At 46.3% G+C, this 22,321-nt stretch overlaps 1 protein-coding gene across 1 annotated transcript in view; it reads right to left on the bottom strand.

The window, feature by feature from the left end:
* The window catches only part of LOC146045855 (neural-cadherin-like), a 99,270-nt gene that overhangs the window by 38,901 nt on the left and 38,048 nt on the right, over positions 1–22,321 (bottom strand). The window contains exons 7-14 of the mRNA XM_083164964.1: positions 17,356–17,498; positions 15,447–15,619; positions 14,342–14,510; positions 11,858–12,028; positions 9,313–9,485; positions 5,181–5,348; positions 1,937–2,186; positions 1,718–1,845 (exon numbers count right to left, since the gene is read on the bottom strand). Coding sequence (XP_083021090.1) covers positions 1,718–1,845; positions 1,937–2,186; positions 5,181–5,348; positions 9,313–9,485; positions 11,858–12,028; positions 14,342–14,510; positions 15,447–15,619; positions 17,356–17,498 — 1,375 coding nt within the window. The remainder of the gene's footprint in view (positions 1–1,717; positions 1,846–1,936; positions 2,187–5,180; positions 5,349–9,312; positions 9,486–11,857; positions 12,029–14,341; positions 14,511–15,446; positions 15,620–17,355; positions 17,499–22,321) is intronic.

Raw genomic sequence — 22,321 nt, 5'->3', positions numbered from 1 at the left:
TCCTGCCAGACATTTTTCAAAAAAAAAATTTGGGCAGGTAGGAGCTGATTGGCTGGCTGTTTATTACTCTCCATTTTATCACTTTTGAAGCTTAGTGGTCCCCTGAGAGGTACTTTCCCCAGAATATTGGAAGGAGTTTTTTTTTATTTTTGGGAAAGTCTCCACTGGTGAATCTGACACTGCTCATGCATACAGCACCAGTTCCCAGAATAAAAAAGGAGCTCTGCTGGACCAAGGTTGCAGGAGAGGGATCAGAATATATCCCTCTCCTGCAATATACACTACTTTATGTCTATTATGACTCTTTCTGCTCAAAGCAGAGTATATCGTCTGAAGATGGTGCAAACTAACATGCCAAACTCTGGAAAGCTTTGCTTGGTACATAGGCCTACTGAAGGGATCCGGTTGTAGTCCCCATTGAAAAAAATGGAGACTGCGATCTACAGAGCTACTTAGTCTTCTGCGGGAGATCTCTGTGAAATCCTGCAATAGGCTACTATGGGATTTGGTCAGGATCCCAATAGTAGCATCACTATATTCAGAATTCCGACAGATCCTGATGGTAACTAAGAACTAGGGTTAGTGTTAGGTTTAAGGTTTGGCACTAGGTGGAGGGTTAGGTTATGTCTGCGGGGGGTGGGGGAGGTTAGGGTTAAGCACTAGGGGAAGGGTTAGGGTTAGGCTTAGGCTGTGGGAGAGGAGGGTTAGGGTAAAGCTGTGGGAGGGGATAGTTTGGGTGAGGTATAGGGGGGATGGTTAGGCTGTGGGAGGGGATGGTAAGGCTGTGGGAGGGGAGGGTTAGGATGTGGGTGGGGATAGTTAGGGTTACGTTGTGGTAGGGGATAGTTAGGGTGAGGTGCAGGAGCGGAGGGTTAGGCTGTGGGAGGGGATAGTTAGGGTAGGGCTGTGGGAGGGGGATAGTTAGGGTGAGGTCAGGAGGGGAGGGTTAGGGTAAGGCTGTGGGAGGGGATAGTTTGGGTGAGGTATAGGGGGGATGGTTAGGCTGTGGGTGGGGATGGTTAGGCTGTGGGAGGGGATAGTTAGGGTTACGTTGTGGTAGGGGATAGTTAGGGTGAGGTGCAGGAGTGGAGGGTTAGGCTGTGGGAGGGGATAGTTAGGGTAGGGCTGTGGGAGGGGGATAGTTAGGGTGAGGTCAGGAGGGGAGGGTTAGGGTAAGGCTGTGGGAGGGGATAGTTTGGGTGAGGTATAGGGGGGGTGGTTAGGCTGTGGGTGGGGACGGTTAGGCTGTGGGAGGGGAGGGTTAGGCTGTGGGTGGGGATAGTTAGGGTTACGTTGTGGTAGGGGATAGTTAGGGTGAGGTGCAGGAGCGGAGGGTTAGGCTGTGGGAGGGGATAGTTAGGGTAGGGCTGTGGGAGGGGGATACTTAGGGTGAGGTCAGGAGGGGAGGGTTAGGCTGTGGGAGGGGACAGTTTTAGGATGAGGTGCAGGAGGGTTAGGGTTAATATACTCACTGGGATCCATCAGAATTCTGAATGTCGGGATGCCGCTGTCGGCATTCCGACTGGCTGAAACCCAAACATCAGGATTCTGATACCATGTCATTAGTACCTAGCTGTAATACATAAACTTATGCAAATATGCCGTTTGTCTACATCATACACATTGTACATATTTACAAATAGGCCGCTATTAAATAAAAATACACACAAAAAAAAAAGAGTAGATAAATGAGGTGTAGTATATAGTGCAAACTTACCTCTCCATTAAGACCAAGGTCTTGGTCTGATGCAGAAACCTGAAGCACGAAGGTTCCCAACTCAAGCCCTTCGGTCACCGAAGCCTCGTATATGGAGGAGCTGAAGAATGGGACGTTATCATTCACATCTGCAAGTACAAATAGTAACGTCAGTGATTAGGCTCCAAGCCAACAGAAACCTCAGTGCCCCGTGGTGGCGGCAGCACCTCCCGACCTTACCGGTGATGTTAATGTAGACTGTAGTGAAAGCAGCTAGAGGCACAGGGGCCACGTTCTGAGCTCGGATCTTCAGGATGAAATTCTTGGTGGTTTCATAGTCTAGATTTTCTGCCACCAGAACCGAGGCAGAGCCATCCTCCCGGTTCATGGTCAGGTAAAAGCGGATCGGCATGTTGCTCTCAGGAACCAGACCCTCCTCCAAGTTGTAGGTCACCCGAGGGTCCCCATGGAGTACTGTCGCTTTAACAACCTGTGCAGAAATATACATTCAGAATGTCAACATGGGTGGGAGGTCGACATTGTTAGGGTTAATCCGCGGTTAAGGTTATTCTAGGCTGTGGTTAGGGTTAGGCCATGGTTAAGGTTAGGCTAGGCTGCAGTTAAGGCTAGGTTGCGGTAAGGATTAGGCTGCGGATAAGGATAGAGTGCAGTTAGGGTTAGATATAGGTTCCGCTGGGAGCAATATGTGAAGCCACCTGAGTCAAAATGCCAAAGGTTGACACTCTAGCAACGTCATATTGATCTCCCGTCCATGCCGACATACTGATGGTCGACATGCAGACCAATAGCAAATGTCATCATTATTCTGAACATTTTTAGTTAAAGGGCCACTTCTATCTTCAGTTCGCTGTTCCTAGGGGACAAAGGAAGAAGAACTGACACGGTGTGTGAGTGGGTCACCATATTGGATCTATCTAGTTGCTGTTCCTATATTTCCAGTAGATTATGGGCACTGATTGCATTGTTGTAATAATGGTGCGTGAGATACCGCTGCCACCCACGTGCCCTCAGGAGCATGTAGGAATGAGACGTCTGTCACCCCATGGGTTCCAATGTACAGTAATTACAGGACAATAACGATGTACCACTGTTCTGTGTTATACACTCACCATTAGCTGTTTACACCAGTGGTCACTGCCCAGGGCATGGTGAGCAAATACGCCCTAAATTGTCTATTGTGAATGCCACAGGGTCACCACCTCGCCTGTTATTTTGATCTACTTAAAAGCCAGTCAAAATGACGGCTTCTGCAATGTACTTTCACTTTGAGCTTCGACCGTTTATATTTTCAGTTTGAGCTGTGACAGTTTTTAGCCCACAAACTCTCCACCCCACCCCAGTCCCTAACTGCTCCTACCTCCAATGTCTGTCTTCACAGTTTCCTCTCTGCATATCCAGTATGTTTTAAACAGATCAGTGTCCCTACAAAATTTGCTTTCACTTTCTGCTATGACATCTTTTAGCACAGTAATTTGGTCCGTCAAGTGGCCTCTAGTGGTCAGTGGCGGTCACTTTAGTGGTCACTGGCTAACTACTCACAGAGGTGAGTAGTTAGCTATATATATATATATATATATATATACATATATATATATACATATATATATATACAGTATATATGGGGAAAAAACTAGGCATTTGGTAAAACACAAGAATGTTATAATAATACATGAAGGAATGATTCTTAAATGGTTCCCCTGTATGCTGCTGCCCCCTCCCTGGTTTTCCTGTGCGGTAAATAAAGTCCAAGTTTGTGCATAAAAAGCAGAACGTAATGCGGGCGACAATCTCCGGGCAGCATTAAGATGTCAGAGTGCGGAGCTGTGAACTGCATCACTTAAAGTAATTTGTTCTATTCCTGATGCGCTTCTCGTGCATTAACAAGACGTGAAATCTGCACTTTCCCCAGACAGGTGTGAACTGCATGACATGAAGAGTAATCTGGGATTCTCAGTGTAGCTCTTCATAGTGACTGTGATATGCAGCGATAGTCAGGGGGTAGCAACACTTTATTTATTTATTTACAGTTTCTTATAGCTTGGTCTAGTGGCCTCCTATCATTTTGGGGAAGGGGGTCACTGCCGTCCCTCCCCACACACACACTGCAGTTGCTGTCCTTCATTGTAGGTGGTGGATATAGTTATGTGGGAGAAACTGGACTAGAACGATCTTTTTTGAAGTATTAGCCACCATGTAGCTAAAAAAAATAAAAAAGGTAAATCCCCTACATGTCGACTCTCTGTGTCATCACATTCTATATATACAGGTGAAAGATTTTAAATGTCTCTTGGATGCAACTGATTCTGACTGCAGGCTGCAATATTTGGGTTGGGATCATTTGGTCTATTGCATTATGGTCGAAAGTCATTAGGTCGAATCCATTAGGTCGACATGCTAAAAGGTCGACATGACTCTAGGTCGACATGGGAAAAGGTCGACATAATTCTAGGTCGAAAGGTCATTAGTTCGACAGGTCATTAGTTCGACAAGGTCATTAGTTCGACATTGTCTATGTCGACATTCACAAGGTCGACATGGGGTTTTTCACTGTTTTTTTACCTGAATGTCAACACAGTCGACATGGACACAGTTTAAAGTGCACTGCATCCCCTCGCATCGCTCGCTGCGCTCGCTATGCGTCGGGCACGGTGCCTCGCTACGCTCGGCACACTATTTTATTCTCCCACCACGCCCTAGTGGATGGTAGGGCATGAAATACCGCCTGTCGGCACATGTTGGCTCAAAAAACAGTGAAAAACTCCATGTCGACCTTGTGAATGTCGACATAGACAATGTCGAACTAATGACCTTGTCGAACTAATGACCTGTCGAACTAATGACCTTTCGAACTAGAATCATGTCGACCTTTCCCATGTCGACCTAGAGTCATGTCGACCTTTTAGCATGTCGACCTAATGGATTCGACCTAATGACTGTCGACCATAATGCAGTAGACCAAATGACCGCATCCCCAATATTTGTACAGTGGGGGTTGGTCTGATGCAGTTGGAGTTGCTCTGTTTCGCAAAGTACCGATTGTGGGTACTTAGCGCAAGCCCAGGACCCGTTCTGCATGAATGGGTCCTGAGATGTATGAAGCAGGATGGCACTTGACTGACAAATGATCGACAGTCTGCTGGTGTATCAACGGCGCTTAAAGGGAGGGAAGAGGTCGGCTTTACTGGCTTCTGCGTCGGCCGGCTTCTGCATCCCAATTGGTGCTGCCAGCCACCCGAGGGTGAGTCAGTGATTGGATGCTGCATACTAGAACGCAGGTTGGATCACTATTGCAGCAGGAGGCGTCTGCCTGTAATAGACGCCTCTTGCTGCATTACCGTACAGCGCAATCACTGCTGCTTCCAAGGAAGTGACAGCAACACCAACTGCACCTGAATAAGCCCCAGTATTAGCTCAGTACCGAATGTTACAATAATTGTATCTTATTGAATGCATATAATGGTACCACAACAGGCGTATCCCTCTGCGTATTCTCCGGTATGACAATTTCGTATCGATCTTTTTCCCACACCGGGGGCTGGTTCTGGGCATCTGTGACCCGTACCACCACCTCCACCCGCGTGCTCCGGTTTCCTCCGTCCGTGGCAATGACTTCTTGTGTTATTGAGGACATCTAAAGGGAAACAAAATGAATCTCACAATATGCTACTGAGGACCCAATCAGAAATGATTTTCCAATGACAGAAGACTGCACAGAACTGTACCTGTTAACCAGGAACCTCAGGAGATGCCAGGAGGTGGACACTAAGGTGGGAGCTGTGGGGGCATAGCGCAGTGTATATAAGTGTGCCCCGCTGTACAAGAAATAACCGCACAACTTCACTGCAAATTGCATTATCACGCTCTCTGACTGCCCGCTTCATACAGCAAAGTTCCCGGAACCGGGACACCTGTCTCCTCTTTGTCACTGGTCGATTTCAGATGAGTTAAAATCAATATTGATGTTGGGCTTCCAAGGCTAAAACATACATAAACTAATAGATGATTTTTTAATATAAATTTTTTAATGTTAGTAGAGATTTATTCTAGCCCGGGAAGCCCAACATCGATTAAGATAGATTTTAATCGATCTGACAGCGATAAAAGTCAATATTTTGTAAATATTCCCCAGGAGTCTCCGGTACACACCGGGAACGTAGCTAAGCCCATCTTCTGAATAATTCAATCTGGTTATTCTGACAAGCAGGATCTGGTACTCAGTGATCATTGATCATTGCTTAGAATCTTTGATTGTTGGTCTGACGACAAGTGCAAAACAATTGGCCAACTAAGGTTTATGACTCGCTGGGGCTCTCGCACCAAAAATATATTTATCCTTCCAGGACAGGTATAGGACACCTGTGCACCCCTTAAGCATCCAGGGCCCAGATTAATGTCGTTGGGGCCACAGGGCAACCAATAAAATTGTCAATAAGCTTTGATGGGGACGTTATAAAAAAGTTTAAAGGTCCGTTATCGATATCGGCGGTGCCCAAAACAACGGACAACCCACGGGTAAACACTTAACAAAATCGTTCAGTAACATCACCGGGAACCCCGCCAAAAATATAGTCACTGACCGTCAGATTGGACAGCATGTTCAGACAACCAGGCTTCAGATACACACTGAGCCATATGCACAATTATATTGGTAACTATATAGTTACCATGTATAAAGGCCCTTATTCAGATGTGATCGCAGTACAAATTTGTTCTCAAAATGGGCAAAACCTGTGCAGAGAGAGTTATATTTGGGTGGGGTGCGTTGAAACTGAAATCTAAATTGCAGTGTAAAAATAATGCAGCCAGTATTTACACTGCACAGAAACAAAATAACTCCCCTAAATCTACCTCTCTCTGCACATGTTACATCTGCCCCACCTGTAGTGCACATGGTTTTGTCCATTTTAGGGAACAAATTTGCATACCTCCCAACTTTCAGGGAGACGGAGGTGGGACAGAGGGATGTGCGCCGAAAAAATGTTGGGGCGTGGCCTAATTAAAAGGGTGTGACCTATACTCGCGGCTCTCCCGTGAGGCCACGCCCCCATTTTGACACGATGGGGGCATGACCCAGAGGCTCAGTGAGCCTCTAGCCATGCCCCCAGCCCCCTGGCTGCGGGAATAGACACTGTGTGTGTGCGCACAGCATTTATTCACCACTGCTCAGCAGCCGACAGGGGGGACTCCCAACAGCCCCCCCCCCCCTCGCCGCGGGACACTGCCGGCCGCGGGAGGGTTGGGGAATGTCCCCGAAAACCAGGACATTCCCGCGGTTTTCGGGACTGTTGGGAGGTATGAATTTGTACTGCGATCAGATCTGAATAAGGGCCATAGTTCATTAATATTGGACAGTGTGTACCCAGATTTAGGTGGAATACTCCCGGGCAACATGCACAAGATCAACGTCGACATGGGAAAAGTCGACACATGAAAAAGGCATACATTTTGCAGTGTTTTTTTGTGTCAATGTCGACATCTGAGCATTTGGATTCTCCGCAAACATCTGTCCTCCTGCAGCGACCGCAGGAATGTGAGCAGGACAGACTCCGCGGCAAGACGTTGCCCCATCCGGATGCACAGAAAACTGGACACGGCAACTCGTCAGAGCCTAAAACTGTCCAACCCCCCCCCCCCCCCCAGTGCAGCGACTGGTTACCAGGCCACCAGCTGTGAGCGCAGGAGATGTCCCGCAGTCCCTGAACGGATCACAGTACATCAGCTGCAGAGAAGGAGCAGAGTACTTTCTCTTGTAACATGAATTGTTTGTGCCGTACATGTGTCTTTATCTGTCACAAGAGCTGCTCATCACACAGACAGAGACAATCCCAACAGGACACAGGAAAGGAATACACACAGGCCTGGGGCGCATATGTCTCTCCACATTCTGTCACTTACACAGGAGCCCACTCACCCCAACCACACTCACCCCAACCACACTCACCCCAACCACACTCACCCCACACTCACTCACCCCAACCACACTCACCCCACACTCACTCACCCCAACAACACTCACCCCAACCACACTCACCCCACACTCACTCACCCCAACCACACTCACCCCACACTCACTCACCCCAACCACACTCACCCCACACTCACTCACCCCAACCACACTCACCCCACACTCACTCACCCCAACCACTCACCCCAACCACACTCACCCCAACCACACTCACCCCACACTCACCCCAACCACACTCACCCCACACTCACTCACCCCAACCACACTCACCCCACACTCACTCACCCCAACCACACTCACCCCAACCACACTCACTCACCCCAACCACACTCACCCCAACCACACTCACCCCACACTCACTCACCCTACCCTCACTCACCCTACCCTCACTCACCCTACCCTCACTCACCTTACCCTCACTCACCTTACCCTGAAGTTTCCATGATTTTTAGGATTATACAGAAAAACTTAATGGATTTAACATATTATAAAGTATTAACGTAAAAGTATTTCTCTTCATCTGTATTTTTATTGCACCTAGAAAGACCCCAAACCCACACACAAACACACACACACACACACACACACACACACACACACACACTGACACACACACATACAGACACACACATACATATGCACAGACACACTTACTGTACATATGCAACACATACAGACACACATACTGTACATATACACACAGACACCCACACATACATACAGACACACATACATACAGACACACACATACATATGCACAGACACACATACTGTACATATACACACAGATACCCACACACACATCCAGACACACACATACATACATACATACAGACACACATACTGTAAATATACACACAGACACCCACACATACATACAGACACACATACAGATACACACACACACACACACACTCCTTTAAACAATTTATTTTGTCCTTAGCCGGGTGTGGATCATAGTGTCACCAGTGTCTAATTCAATAGTTAATAACTTGACAGACACCAGGTCAACATAGGAAAAACCTCAACATGTAACAGGTCAATATAGACAAAAAAGGTCAACACAAGTAAACATGTTTCATGGTTTTTTTTGTGTCAATGTTGACATCTGTCATCATAAACCATTAATTAATTTAGCGCGTCCCCTCGCATGGCTCACCACCGCTGCGCTCAGCACATTTTACCCTTCCCATCCGTAGTCCCCGTGGATTGTAAAGTCCAAAGAAATTTAAAAATTGTGAAAAATACACATTGACCTTTTCATGCCTCCACCATGGCCATGTCGACCTATTGCTTGTGTTGACCTTTTTTCCATGTTGACCTTGTGCCTGTCAACCATTCATTGGTTGACCTACTGTTGGCCTAGACATTGTTGACCCATCATCCGGATACAATGGAACCAGCGATATTCCTGGCAGAACTCTTGTGCCAAGGTCCTGGTAGTGTCCATCTTGTTGAGCGCTACCAACAGCTCTGTATCGGGGTTTGAGAAAGGTCAAATCAAGGTCATGGGGTCTGACGGTGCAATGCGGGAACTGGGGGTGGCACATTACCGCTCACCAAAGGGGCGTATTGCCAAACAGGTCCACAAATAACAGAGCGTAGTGGAAGGATTTTATTGTAACCTTACCCGCGATAAAAGCTGGTTGACATACAGCCACCCCGTTGTCCTGTTGATCTGGAAGAATGGCTGCTCGTCCCCCGCCACAGAGTAAGTAAGTGCCGCATTAATGCCATAGTCCTCGTCATGTGCAGCAATACGCAGGAAGCTTGTGCCCACCGCGGTGTCTTCCTTCAGGAAATCTAGGGGACAGGGAAACCCCACAATTATCATCTGCTTTATACTTTAGGCCTTTGAATGATTCTTGTCAACAGGGTTTTTATGGTTTGTAAGATTTCTAATGTAATTCTTAAATATTAATCAACAAAGTAATCTGGATTTCTTGTTCTGGGTTGGGGGGGGGGGGGTATATAGGATATTGGGGGATTCTATTTTTCACTGTGTGCTTCCGGAACAGTTGCAAAGCCGCCGGGACTGCTTCAGATGCAGTCGCAATGGGCGATGCAGCAGCAATCCTTCTCCGAGAGGGAACCGCTAGGCATCGCAAGCGTAGCAGTTGCCCAACATGCTCAGCAATTACGTACTCCATTACAACTGCAATGCAGATGCCAGTTCCGACTTCCTGTCTGACTCCATGGCTCCACAGAATGGCATTGGGATCTGCAATGCCGTTCCCTGTGTCTCCTATTGGGTATGGAGGAGGACGCTACTCGCACTGTTTATTGTTTATGGTATAATGGGACAATGTCTAGGTCGGCAGTCACTAATACTGCTTTCACATTGCAGAAATGGGTAATGACACGGTATTCTTAAATGGGACTTTAAAACGGGTCTGAGCCTTGAGACCTTTCACATTGCAGGTGAAAACCGTTTTAAAAATCATTTAATACCATTCAAACATTCAACCCGTTTAACCCCCAAGGGACACGTTTCAAGCCATTGAAATAGAGCTGTTCAAACTGCCAAAAAAACGGCTTTAAAACGTGTAGGACTCTGCTTTTTAACCGTGTTGAAATACCGGTTAACTTTAACCGGTAAATCAACTCTGGCACTTTCACATTGCAGCCTTAAACATTTTAAAATGGAAAAAAAACGGCAATATACCGTTTTAAAAGTGCGATGTGAAAGGGGTTTAAGTTGACCACTTACGGTCGACAGTGACACTAGGTCGACACCTAGAAATGGTCAACATACCCTGGGTGTCGAAATTGACAGAAAGGCAACGCAAGTAAAGGTCGGCATTGACATGGTTGAAACTAAAAAAAGGTTGACACAAGTTTGTTTGTGTTTTTTGGTGTCTATATGGCGATATGTATTGTGTCCCCTCACATGGCGTGCTGCACTGGGCACACCATTGTAATCTGACTCTATGCCCACTTGGAAGTATGAACCAAGTCAATCTAAAAAAAACCACAAAAAACTCATGTCGACCTTTTCAGTGTCAACCATGTCAATGCCGTCCTTTTACTGTGTCGACCCTACTGTAGGATATGTGGACCAATTACAGTTTTTGACCTAGCCACTGTTGACCATTAGTGGTCGACCAAGTGATTGTCGACCCAAGGACCGGAGACCCAGTGCCAGCTTCTATGCTCCCTCTCTCCTGTCCCAAATGCCGACAGCGTGTCAGACTGACTCTGCCCAGAATAATGCTGCAGACATCTCTCTCCCAGATCTGCCTGCAGCAGAATTGCACAACACAAATACCAACTCTATATTGCGGCTTCGGAGGGTTTTACCTTTGTCTGGATAACGTCACTTTTTGATTGTGCTGCAAAATACTAATTGGCAGTATGACCACTAATTAGCAGATAATGGACTGGAGCTTAATGAGTCTGCAGCAAATCTATTGACCGCACAAAGCAAGAGATAACCAGGGGGATACTGAGCGGGAGGCATCTGCCGATGCAGCACACACTGCCCTATGCTAATGCCAGCATGGAATGGGATCACTGGATAGACATATGTTAGGTCTCCAAGCATTAGGTCAACACAAGTATTAGGTCGACATGGGAAAGGTCGACAGTCAAAAGGTTGACATGGGGTTTTTTCACTTTTTTTGGCCCGAATGTCGATACAGTCGACAAGGACACTAAAAAAGTGCTAACTGCGCTCAGCACACTATTTTATTCTCCCACCACACCCTGGTGGATGGTAGGGCATGAAATACATGTCGGCTCAAAAAACAGCGAAAACCCCCATGCCGACTGTCAACCTACCCCATGTCGATCGAATGCTTGTGTCGACCTAATGATCTGTCGACCTAATGTTTGGTGACCTAGTGACTGGATCCCCAAACGGACGCAAAAAAGGAATTATGTGAAATGTGCTCAAGTGTGGCTAGCCTTATAACCTGGACTGTTAGTGTGCCCTGAGGAGCGTGGTTAGAAACTCCTGCCCTGCAGCTTGGAATGCCCAAATTTAGAAGGTGGGCTATCTATGGCATTTTGGAGAAGGGTTACATGAAAACTAGTTAAATAACCCTCCCCTCTCGATAACCCCATTATAATAACCTCATTACATTCTAATCCATATACTTAAAATGAGCAGAAATAATGCAGAAATCTATTACAAAGTAACGTGAATCTGACTCCGCCCCCTGGGGCTCATTTACATTCATAGCGGTTGTTTTCAAAGCTTGGGTCATTGTCGTTCTGGTCGAGGATGGCAATGGTGATTTGGCAGAGGCCAATGAGGGGGTCGGCAGCCTGGTCTGTGGCTTTGATAGTCAGGGGATATTCCTTCTCTCTCTCCCGGTCAAAACTCTGGAGCGTAGTGATGATCCCTGCGGGACATGGGGAACAGCGAGAAGTGCGACATATGAGAGTCAGATTGCCAATACGCCACCTCCGCTAATCACTGCAAACTCAAACCAATCATACAGTCTATATAGAAAAGTAATAATATGAGATATAAAGAGAATGATTGGTCCATAGAGTATACCCTTTATTATATGCATTTCAATATGTTACCACCAGGCTGATGACTTTTTTAATATCAGTCAGTGATTCAAGGGGTGACATTCTTTGGAGTGATAATTTTTTTTTTCAGCGATTTTTTTTCGCAAAAACTGCTGAAATCGCATGTTTTTCCATTTTCGCATATTTAATAAGCTGCGAAAATGTGAAAAAAGTGCGATTTTGGCCAACAAATTGGACATTCTGGAAATGCGATGGCTGTTTCTCGCAGCACATCGCATCCAGATGTTTTTTACATTGAAACGTATACAAATCGCATATTTAATGGTATGCAATTTGTATAAATGTGTCTAAAATTCGCCCAAAAATCAGACCAGGTTCTGATGGGCAAATTAGCCAGAACCCTGCACAGATCATTGAGATCTGTGCAGGGTTCTGGTGGAAAAAAAGGGTTAAACAGTTTAAAAAAAAAAAAACTGTGCGGGGTCCCCAGCCAGAGCATAACCAGCCCCGGGCTCATTGAGCCGGTGCTGGTGACATAAAATCACGGTCCCCGACAAATAGGGGTCCCCTTGATTTAATGAAACCAGCACCAGGCTCAAGGTCCTGGTTCCCAAAATACGGGGGACAAAATGACTAGGGGTCCCCCGCATTTCAAGAACCAGCACCAGACCCAACCAGCCAGCAGGGTAATGCCACAGCCGGGGGACACTTATTATATAAGGTCCCGCGGCCAAAGCATTATCCCCCTGGCTGGTCAGCATGGGCAGGGGTCCTGGGGAAGTGGGGACCCCCCCAAAGAAGGGGTCCCCCCCTCCAGGACTTACCAGCCCATGCTGAAAGTCCGGGGCTGTCCCCGATGCCCCTGGGCGGTGGGCATCGGGCTGATGAAAAGTGTAAAAAAAGAATAAAAACTATTGTCTTATACTGTAGAACTATGAGTCCCAGCAAGCCTACCCCGCATGCTGGGACTTGGAGAACCACAAGTCCCAGCATGCGGGGCATTAAAGGGCCTGCTGGCATTTGTAGTTCCACAGTACAAGAAATAGTTAAATAAAAAAAACACTGACACCCAGAAAAATAAACGTTTAATACATCCACAGCCCACACATACTGATACTTACCTACCTTGAGCCCGTGGGTCGGTCCCTGGATCCGGGGTCCTGGCTCCAGGGCTGAAAAGTCCGGTTCCGGGGCTGGTCCTGGGTCCGGGGCTCCTGGGCTGAAGAGTCCGGTTCCGGGGCCTTGGTCCTGGTTCCGGGGCTGGTCCGGGGTTCGGGGCTCCTGGGCTGAAGAGTCCGGTTCCGGGGCCTTGGTCCTGGTTCCGGGGCTGGTCCGGGGTCCGGGGCTCCTGGGCTGAAGAGTCCGGTTCTGGGGCCTTGGTCCTGGTTCCGGGGCTGGTCCGGGGCTCCTGGGCTGAAGAGTCCGGTTCCGGGGCCTTGGTCCTGGTTCCGGGGCTGGTCCGGGGCTCCTGGGCTGAAGATTCCGGGGTCCTGGATCCGTAGTAATCCAAAGGGGTGCCTGAGGAAAGAAATCCTACTCACCTGGTCCCCGGCGACGACCCCGGCATCTTCAGCTCCAGACGCGCTGCTCCCGGCTGGTACCCGCTCACGGACTGGAGAGACGCAGAGATTTTCATCTTCCGCGCCTCTCCTCCGGATGATTCTATTGGCCGCCTAGTGGCCAATCAGGAGCCGACTTTCTCCTGATTGGCCACCGTCCATGGACAAGGACCGTTAACTGACTTTTATTTCCGAAGGCAGGAGAAAACATTCGATGGTCTGCGATCATCGTATGATTTCCCCTGCTAGAGGAAGTGTTAGCGAAGTGATTAAAGTGTGAAAGCGATTGTCAGTTCTAGGGGCTCAGTCATCTCCTTGGTGATTCGCCCATACCTTCTGGCCTTCCCCAGCCAGATCAGTTATATTCAAGTGTCCCATGACTTGATGTTGGTTTTGCTATTACATTTCTGCATGTCAGTAAGCACTGGGACTTTCTGTCACATTATAATTCAGAGTGACAGCAGGATTTACACTTTATTTATTCTGTGACAGATGTCCAACTTTTCTGCACTCAGTTATATACATGCCAAATAGCACCAAAGTCAGATTCTTCATCACCAGAACAGCAGAAAACATGGCATGCTGTAAAGACAAGAGATAATTGCATGTCCTCATTACCTGTGTCTGGGTGGATGGTGAAGGCAGGCAGGAAGCCTTCTCTGTGCACAATCCCATATTTCACTTGTCCATTCACCCCTGTGTCGGCATCTTTCGCATCCACTCGAAGTACATACGTTCCGGGGGGCTGGTTTTCCAAGACAGAGGTGTTCTTGCTATAATCTGCGCACTGCAAATCGATAGGAAGAGGGGATGGGATTAACACTTAAAGAATGTCGAAGGCAAATACCATCCAGGGGAGAATGTGTAACGATGTCAGTCCGCCAGGTAAGACAGGGGCATTTATAAGTTACATACCCTGTCACGTCTCCTAACACCCCCTACCTACACGTTATATGGTCCCCAACTACCTGGTATATGTTACACATTTATTCGCTGCAAGACGGCAAGAGATTTCCCAGGCACAGGATTAAATGACATCATGGGCAAAGAGAATAAAAATGACATCACCTGTCATAGATGGTTCAGTTTCTTTTCACCCCTGGAAATATATATCTGAAAATTGTCTTCCAAAATTGTAAAAGTCCGTACGCTTGTAACTTTACATAAACAGTGATGACACCAAATATGGGGCTAGGTGAACCAAGCTTCAAACAGTGATAAAGTGGAGAGTGATAAACTACCAGCCGATCAGATCCTTCATTTTAATTTTTCAAACCCAGATGTATCATGGCAGTTACGAGCTAAGTGGCTGGTGGTTTGTCTCTCTCCACTTTATCATCTTTTGAAGCTTGTTGCATCTGGCCCACGGCCCTATGCAAGTAGTACCATGATCTAATCGCTTAAATGGAAACTCATCTCCTATTTCAGCCCATTTCTGACAATTTGGGGACACTACCTTCCACCACTAATAAAGACATGTTTAAAAAAAAAAAAATCTGTTTGTCACCAGAACACAGCAGAAAGCACCAGCCCTACCCACAAAATGCCAAACTCGCTTGTGTCTAGTGGATGTGTCCAGTTTAATTATGTTGGGTTACATCAATCGCATTTAATAAGATACCAAACCAAAGATAATTCTGTATAGAGCTCTGTTGGACAAATACATGTTAATATATATTGGGTTACAAGGTTGAATGATTTAGGGGACAACATTTCCACCTACCTGATAAAAAATGGGCTTATTATTATTAATATCATCAACTCGAATGAGGACTGTTGCGTTACTGGTGAGTCTGCGTGGACCGCCACTAGAATTGTCGTCCGTGGCCGTCACAGTGAGAACATACTCTGTCCCGTTGAGCCAGGGGCGGAGGCTAGAACCGAGGCGGATGAGTCCTATTGAGTTAATTGAAGAGAAAGCAAATGAATGATACTCAGTGTTAGAAGAGTATACTGTCATTGTCATATAACTACAGACACAACTAAACTGGGATTACATTTTCAAATAAATTCCAATTAGATTTTTCCTAAAACCAGTCAACTACCGTAGATCTAGAGCCCAGGAAAATAGTAACTGTGCACCTCAGTAACACCAAGCTGCGCTGCAGGTGGGGCAGATGCAACATGTAGAGAGATTTAGGGTTTGATTAAGACCCATTCGCAGCTGCGCACAGGGGCGGGTTTTCACTCTGGCGGGGCGACGTTTACCTGATCTCTAGTCTTGGAAGATTAGCAGCCCATTGATCAGGTCTGAATCAGGCCCTTGGACAGACGCAAGGCCAAACTCATGTACAGTGCAATGTAAAAATTAAGCTGTTTGGCGTTTGCAGGCTGCATGTGAAAGTAGACAGTATTTACCCAGCATGCAAGAATAATAAATGTATGGGATACGGTCTCTAGGTTGACCCTCTTTATGCCAACATGCATTGGGTCGACCACTGAAGGTCTACAGGCCTTAGGTCAATACTTGGAATAGATCGACATGCCTAAGCTCAACAGGGTTGGAAGGTTGACACAAGCAATCGGTCCACAATGGGAGGGTCGACGTGAGTTTGTCACTGTTTATTTTTTTGTGCCGACAGGCGGTATTTCATGCCCTACCATCCACTAGGGTGTAGTGGGAGAATATAATAGTGTTCCGAGCGTAATGAGGCACCGTGCCCGCAGCATGTAGATCAGTGGCGTAGCTACGTTTTGGGTGCCCCCCCGCCGTTAGGGGGGGGGGCGCCCATACCCACCCCCCGCCGCCCCGTCGAGCACCCCCCCCACCCCCCCCCCCCCGCCGCCCCGTCGCCCCGTCGCCCATGCTAACCCCCTCCCCCGCAGTCTTACCTATCGCGCTGGTCCCGGCGGCTCCGTCCGTTCATCTGCTGAGGACCACCACAAAATGGCCGCCCCCGTACAGCAGACAGTTTCAGAGAACTGTTTGCTATATGGGGGCGGCCATTTTGTTGTGGTCCTCATCGGAAGAACGGAGCCGACGGGACCAGCAAGTTACGTAAGTCTGCAGGGGATTGGGGGGGGGGGGGGTAACTATACCACCGCAGCCCCCGGCGCCCCCACATGCACAGCGCCCCCCCCCCGCGGTAGCGGGGGCTGCGGTGCTATAGTTACGCCCCTGATGTAGATGCAGCAAGCCATGCGAGGGGACACGGTACACTTAGATGTGTCCATGTTGATTATGTCAAGATTCGGGACAAAAAAAAAGTGAAAAACTCATGTCGAGCTTTTGACTTTAGACGTTCCCATTGTCAACCTAATGCTTGGTCGATCTTAACCATGTTTCAGTTCTCGACCCAATGCATGTTGACCTAACTTGGGTCAACCCAATGACCCATACCCAAATGTAAAGAGAGAGAGAGAGAGATTAGATCACTTTAGCTCCAAAGAGTCCGGAAAGCTGCCATGCAGTCCTATAACGCAGAGCTAACAATCTAACAGCGGAGTAAGGGAGAGATGCTCTGCACTGGAACAACTGCTGCTCTGACCGTCGGGTCACAGCGGTTGATTGCGTCTATTGATTTTAAGCAGATGACGTCGGGGTCCAATCAATAAGTATGTTCTGAAACCATTTACACAATCTCACAAGACATGTAAACATTATCCGCTCAGCTCCTCTCAGCTATTATTACCTTTCTGCGGATCAATAAGAAAATGTCCCTCCCGATTTCCTTCTGAAATTTCATAAGTCACTCTGTCTCCGTCGGGATCGAACGCCTGCACCGTGGCCACCACAGTATTGGGGGCGGCATCCTCCGATACAAACGTCCGGTATCTACAAAACCAGCAGAAATCACAATCAATTCAGCGATCAGGAATATCATCGGCTAGTACACAATGTATTCACACACCTCGATGCACAAAGTATTCACACACCTCGATGCACAAAGTATTCACACACCTCGATGCACAAAGTATTCACACACCTCGCCTTTCCGGTCAGCGAGCTCATTAGGGGCTTATTGATTTATGGGGAAATCAGCTAGAAAATGACATTTCTGTACTTTGACAGCGTTATGGGTGGGGGCATTAACAGTATGGCAACAGATATAATTAGGAAGGGGTGAGTCCTAGCACCCGTCTACGATGGAGGCTAACAATAAAGCTGGTTAGTATTTGGGGGTTACATGCAAAAGCAGATACTGTTGCAACTTCACTGCATGCAAAATATAGAAAAATAATCCTGTATTTGCAGCATTAGCAACATGCTGGAGTAAATTTCAGGAGTCAGGAGTAAATTTGCAATTTGAGCTGGGTTTGCTGCTAAATCTAAACAAGGCGCTATGGTTATCCCCCCTATGCCATTATTATGGCCATGCTGCCTTATGGCTGAAATGAAGCACTTCTATTTACCAGTCTAGAGAACATTTCAGCCCAAACAAGTTACCCTAGGATGTTAAAGCTCCCCTGTGCTTAATCATTGCTATGCTTAAAACCTAGGTTGTTAAGGAGGGGGGGGGGGGGGGGGGTGTCTATCTATTGTACTTAGCCTTGGAGAGAGATAAAGTGAATGGAGATAAAGTATTAACCAGCCAACTCCCACTTGTAGTGTCCGGTCCGGGGGGTGTTCTGTTCGGGGGGGTGTCTTATCCGGGGGGGCCCTGTGATAGCTTTCATCAGGAACATGGGGAAGGGGAGATTACAGCCTCCCCATGTGGTCCGGCCCGTCCGGTTTTTGCTACATGCCCGGACCATACAGGGAGGCTTTATTCTCTCCCTCCTCCTCTCCCTGGTGACAGGTGTAACAGGCAGCCCCTACGGACAGGACACTCCCCAGAGATGTCCGGTCCAGGGATCTTGTCCTGGCCTGGTTTTTACCCATACCCCAATAATAGATTTCCCTCATGCTGGCTGGTCCGTGCTGTGCTGCCGTAATGTAATAGGTGTGACAGCTACACAGCTATACACAGCACAATCACATCCACACAGAGCTTTATGCATATATATGTCTGTTGCTCTCTGCAAGAGGAGAAAAAAACATTGTATAATCTTGCTGTGCCCGGGGGAGAGCAGAGGGAAGTAATGTGCTGTATACAAAAGCAGGGAGTCAGTCTGGCCTCACACTGATCTGTTCCTGCCGCCGGGAAGCTTCTGTTACGCAGATCCTCTCATCCTCGGGGGTGAGAATATGCGGCGAAGGCTGCGGATTCACCACATTTGCATAGACTGCTAGAAGTTATCATTCTATACTTATATAGTGCAGTAAACACACACACAATGTGCCATAAATTAGGCATGGCCATCGATGATTTATAGTCATCTATGGTTTATGGCCAATGTAGAATAGTTTTGCCATTAATGGGGGAGATGGTTTCCCTCCATCGATGGCACAGCATAACAAATTAATTTGTTTTCCTCCCATGGGGCCGGGACACAGAGCAAAGCTCTGCCCCGACTCCCGTGAAGCCCCGCCCCCAGGTGCTGATTGGCCCACTGGCCATTTAGTCAAAATAAATGGATGATCATCGATAGGGAAAACCATGGTACAGAATTAATAGCAAATCCTATTAGACTATTAAGGAGGACTAGTCAATTGCCCAATTTAAGCCAGGCAAAAGTTTGCTGGATGGAACGATTTACCCCTTTCCATTCCCTCAGGAGTTAGATTTTTAAAAATCCCTGCTTAGTAGTTGCCTGCAAATAACTGTCACAGTTTCCAGACCACCCAGCAAATGACATGTTCCAGGTCACCCAGCAGGTGCACAGGGAGAGTTCACTAACTGTCACATTTTCCAGAGTACAACGGTGATGCATTGTAAATGTCAAGCGGACGTTTTGCCCCATGACCCCACAACAAAGCAACCAATTACAATGCGAAGATTTTTCTGCAAATCTACGGACCATGGTCTTTAATTTGTTATATCTTGTGCCCTTCGACAGCGCCACAGAATTATGTCACGTAAACGTTGTCCTTCTGCTATTAACCCTTTGAGTGCAGAATGAATTTGTCGAAATAGGTGTGACATTTGCCAAGCAAACCTTTTTATTCATTATAATGACCTGTAATGTTACCTCATATAGGAAATATCATCTTTATTTTTTATTTGAATTTATACAACAAATGTTAGCGGCGCTGGCGTTTTTAGCAGATATTTTGTGCATCTTTCACAGAGTCGTTGATACTCACAGGGTTAATATTAGGGAAGATGTTTTGATATCATAAACCTTTTAAGCAAACATAGTTAACATAAGGTGAACCGGACCTACTGTACATTCTGAGAAATGAAAAAAAAACTGGAATGTAAAATGCATCTTTAATTTAGAATATCCTTTTTCTGAGGTCTAAATGTTTTCTGACATTACATTTATGTCCCCTTAAATAATAAATGGAATCCGGTACTCTGAATTCTACTTGTTGGATACAAAAGATAAAGAACCGACGAATTAAACTGCAAATGACAAGAAAGCCTGTAGGAACAAAAAAAGTAACGTTACCAACGGTCATAATAAGCAGACGCGGATTCCTTCTGCGCTGCATGGCTGCAAATCGAAAGAGACTGGGAAATATATATATATATATATTTATTTGCGAGAGTTTCCTTTAATGCTCTAGATTAGGGGATGGGAACCGTGATTTTGTTCAGCCACTCAACAACAAATTACAGCCCCGAGGCCACTGTCTTAGCCTAGAGTCTAACGAGCGAATCGATTCCAGTTCTGACTTTCTTAAAGACATAAAACGAGGAGGAACAGAGAGAAGGGAGTTTTGAACATTACATGGAAAGGTCTCTGAAGAGCGAGAGGGGTTTTAAGGGAAAATAGGCCACCGTCGTATCTATAACAAACAGTGTACTGTTGTGCCGGCAGAGATCAGTGGGGGGGGGCTGGGGATTTTGGCACCTCGCAGCAACATAGAGAGTGCTCTGCGCTAATCAGGGGGATAATATAAAATTTTAACTGAAAGGCACAATGCAAAAATAGAAGCTCTTAATCTATGCAAAGCAAAGGAGAACGCGGCATTGCTGTCTCTCGGTAGATACAACCAGAATAGATCTTATGGTAATATAGGGGGATATCTAGCAGGCAGGATTTAAATATATACAATATGCATGGTTCCATTGAAACATCTGTATTTGATTTGTGTCAATAATAAAAAACTATTTTCAAGTGGGGGTTGGAGGGTGGGGATGTGGGATGAGGATTCAGACGTACTACAGTAATATGTAGGCTTCCGGGCAAGTCTTTGCCAAGCAGTGATTTTAATCAACGTTTTGCAGTATGTGTTATGAAGGCAAGAACCACAATCAGGTGGTTCCTGATTTACGCCGCACAACTGTAATTTACTTTCTGCTTGAGAATCAGCTTCAAAAACAGAAATACACCACTTTTTTTCGTTCATTTATAAACCTTGACACATTAGAATTTGCACTCTCTTTAAGGATATACCAATGTTGGACTATTTACCGATGTATAGAAAAATATGGGGTGATATACTGAAACAGTTCTTGCCCATTTGTAATGGTGCTGCGTACAAACTGAGTCTGAACACGTTCAGCTAATAACTATCATGATGGGAGGTCCACACACGGTTGTTATGCATGAGATATGTGAAGAATGCATGCAATACTGGACTTTTAAATTTTTTTTTTGAAAATGGGCCATTCATTTCGGTGGGATTTCCGAAGCATGTAATACATTAAGACATCACATTGGAATAAATGTGAAAGCTTCAATAAGTAGTTTGGAAAACAAGCATAAACCAATAAATTGCTCAGTGAATATTAGCACAATGTAGCTCCCACTAAACAAGTTGAAAGTTTATGAAGTATGCCAGATTTTGCAGGGAAATCTGCCGCATGGGGCCATTGTGTAAAATGGTCACAGACTTGTCAGCCTCTATGAGGAGGTAAAAAAACAGCATGAAGCCCTCCTAGAGTTTACCAGTTTTCTTCGGAAAAGAAGCGTGGCTCTTCCTACGATTTGGGGGCAACTTTCCTCTTTAACTATCCATGCATTATGCCAATGCCCGATCACACATTTATAAAGTAACATTTGACCAGTCAGTCGCATGTTTACAACGGAGATTATCTTAATATCTATAAATTTGGGGGAATTAATTTCCATTCATTTCAATGGTATTTCTACTTCTACTGTATGACCCATTGTAATGAATTGGCCATTGTCATAAGAGAAATTTGTCCAACCCTTTAACCTTTAGTTGTAACAAACATTAAGGAGAATGAATTTCTAAAGCTTAGAGTATATAGAAATGGACCAAGATTGTTTGTTTTACCCCTGATGCAACATTTAAATGCCAGTGGGCAAGAGCACAAAGGGCCTTATTCTAGTTCACTCTTAGAGGCAAATTCCTTCTCAAATGGACAAAACCATGTGCAATGCAGGTGGGGCAGATGTAACATGTGCAGATAGAATTAGATTTGGGTGGGGTTTTTCTTCAAAGTGAGATCTAAATTGCAGTGTAAAAATAAAGCAGCCAGTATTTTCCCTGCACAGAAACAAAATAACTCACCCAAATATAAGTCTATCTGCACCTGTTACATATGCCCCCCTACAGTGCACATGGTTTTGTCCATCTGAAAAGGAATTTGTCTATATGAGTGAACTAGAATAAGGCCCCAAGTGTTGAAGAGAAACTTA

The sequence above is a fragment of the Crinia signifera genome, chromosome 11 (assembly GCF_055691185.1).
Source record: "Crinia signifera chromosome 11, ASM5569118v1, whole genome shotgun sequence".
NCBI classification, from domain to species: domain Eukaryota; kingdom Metazoa; phylum Chordata; class Amphibia; order Anura; family Myobatrachidae; genus Crinia; species Crinia signifera.
This window is presented reverse-complemented; position numbering and strand designations above follow the sequence as displayed.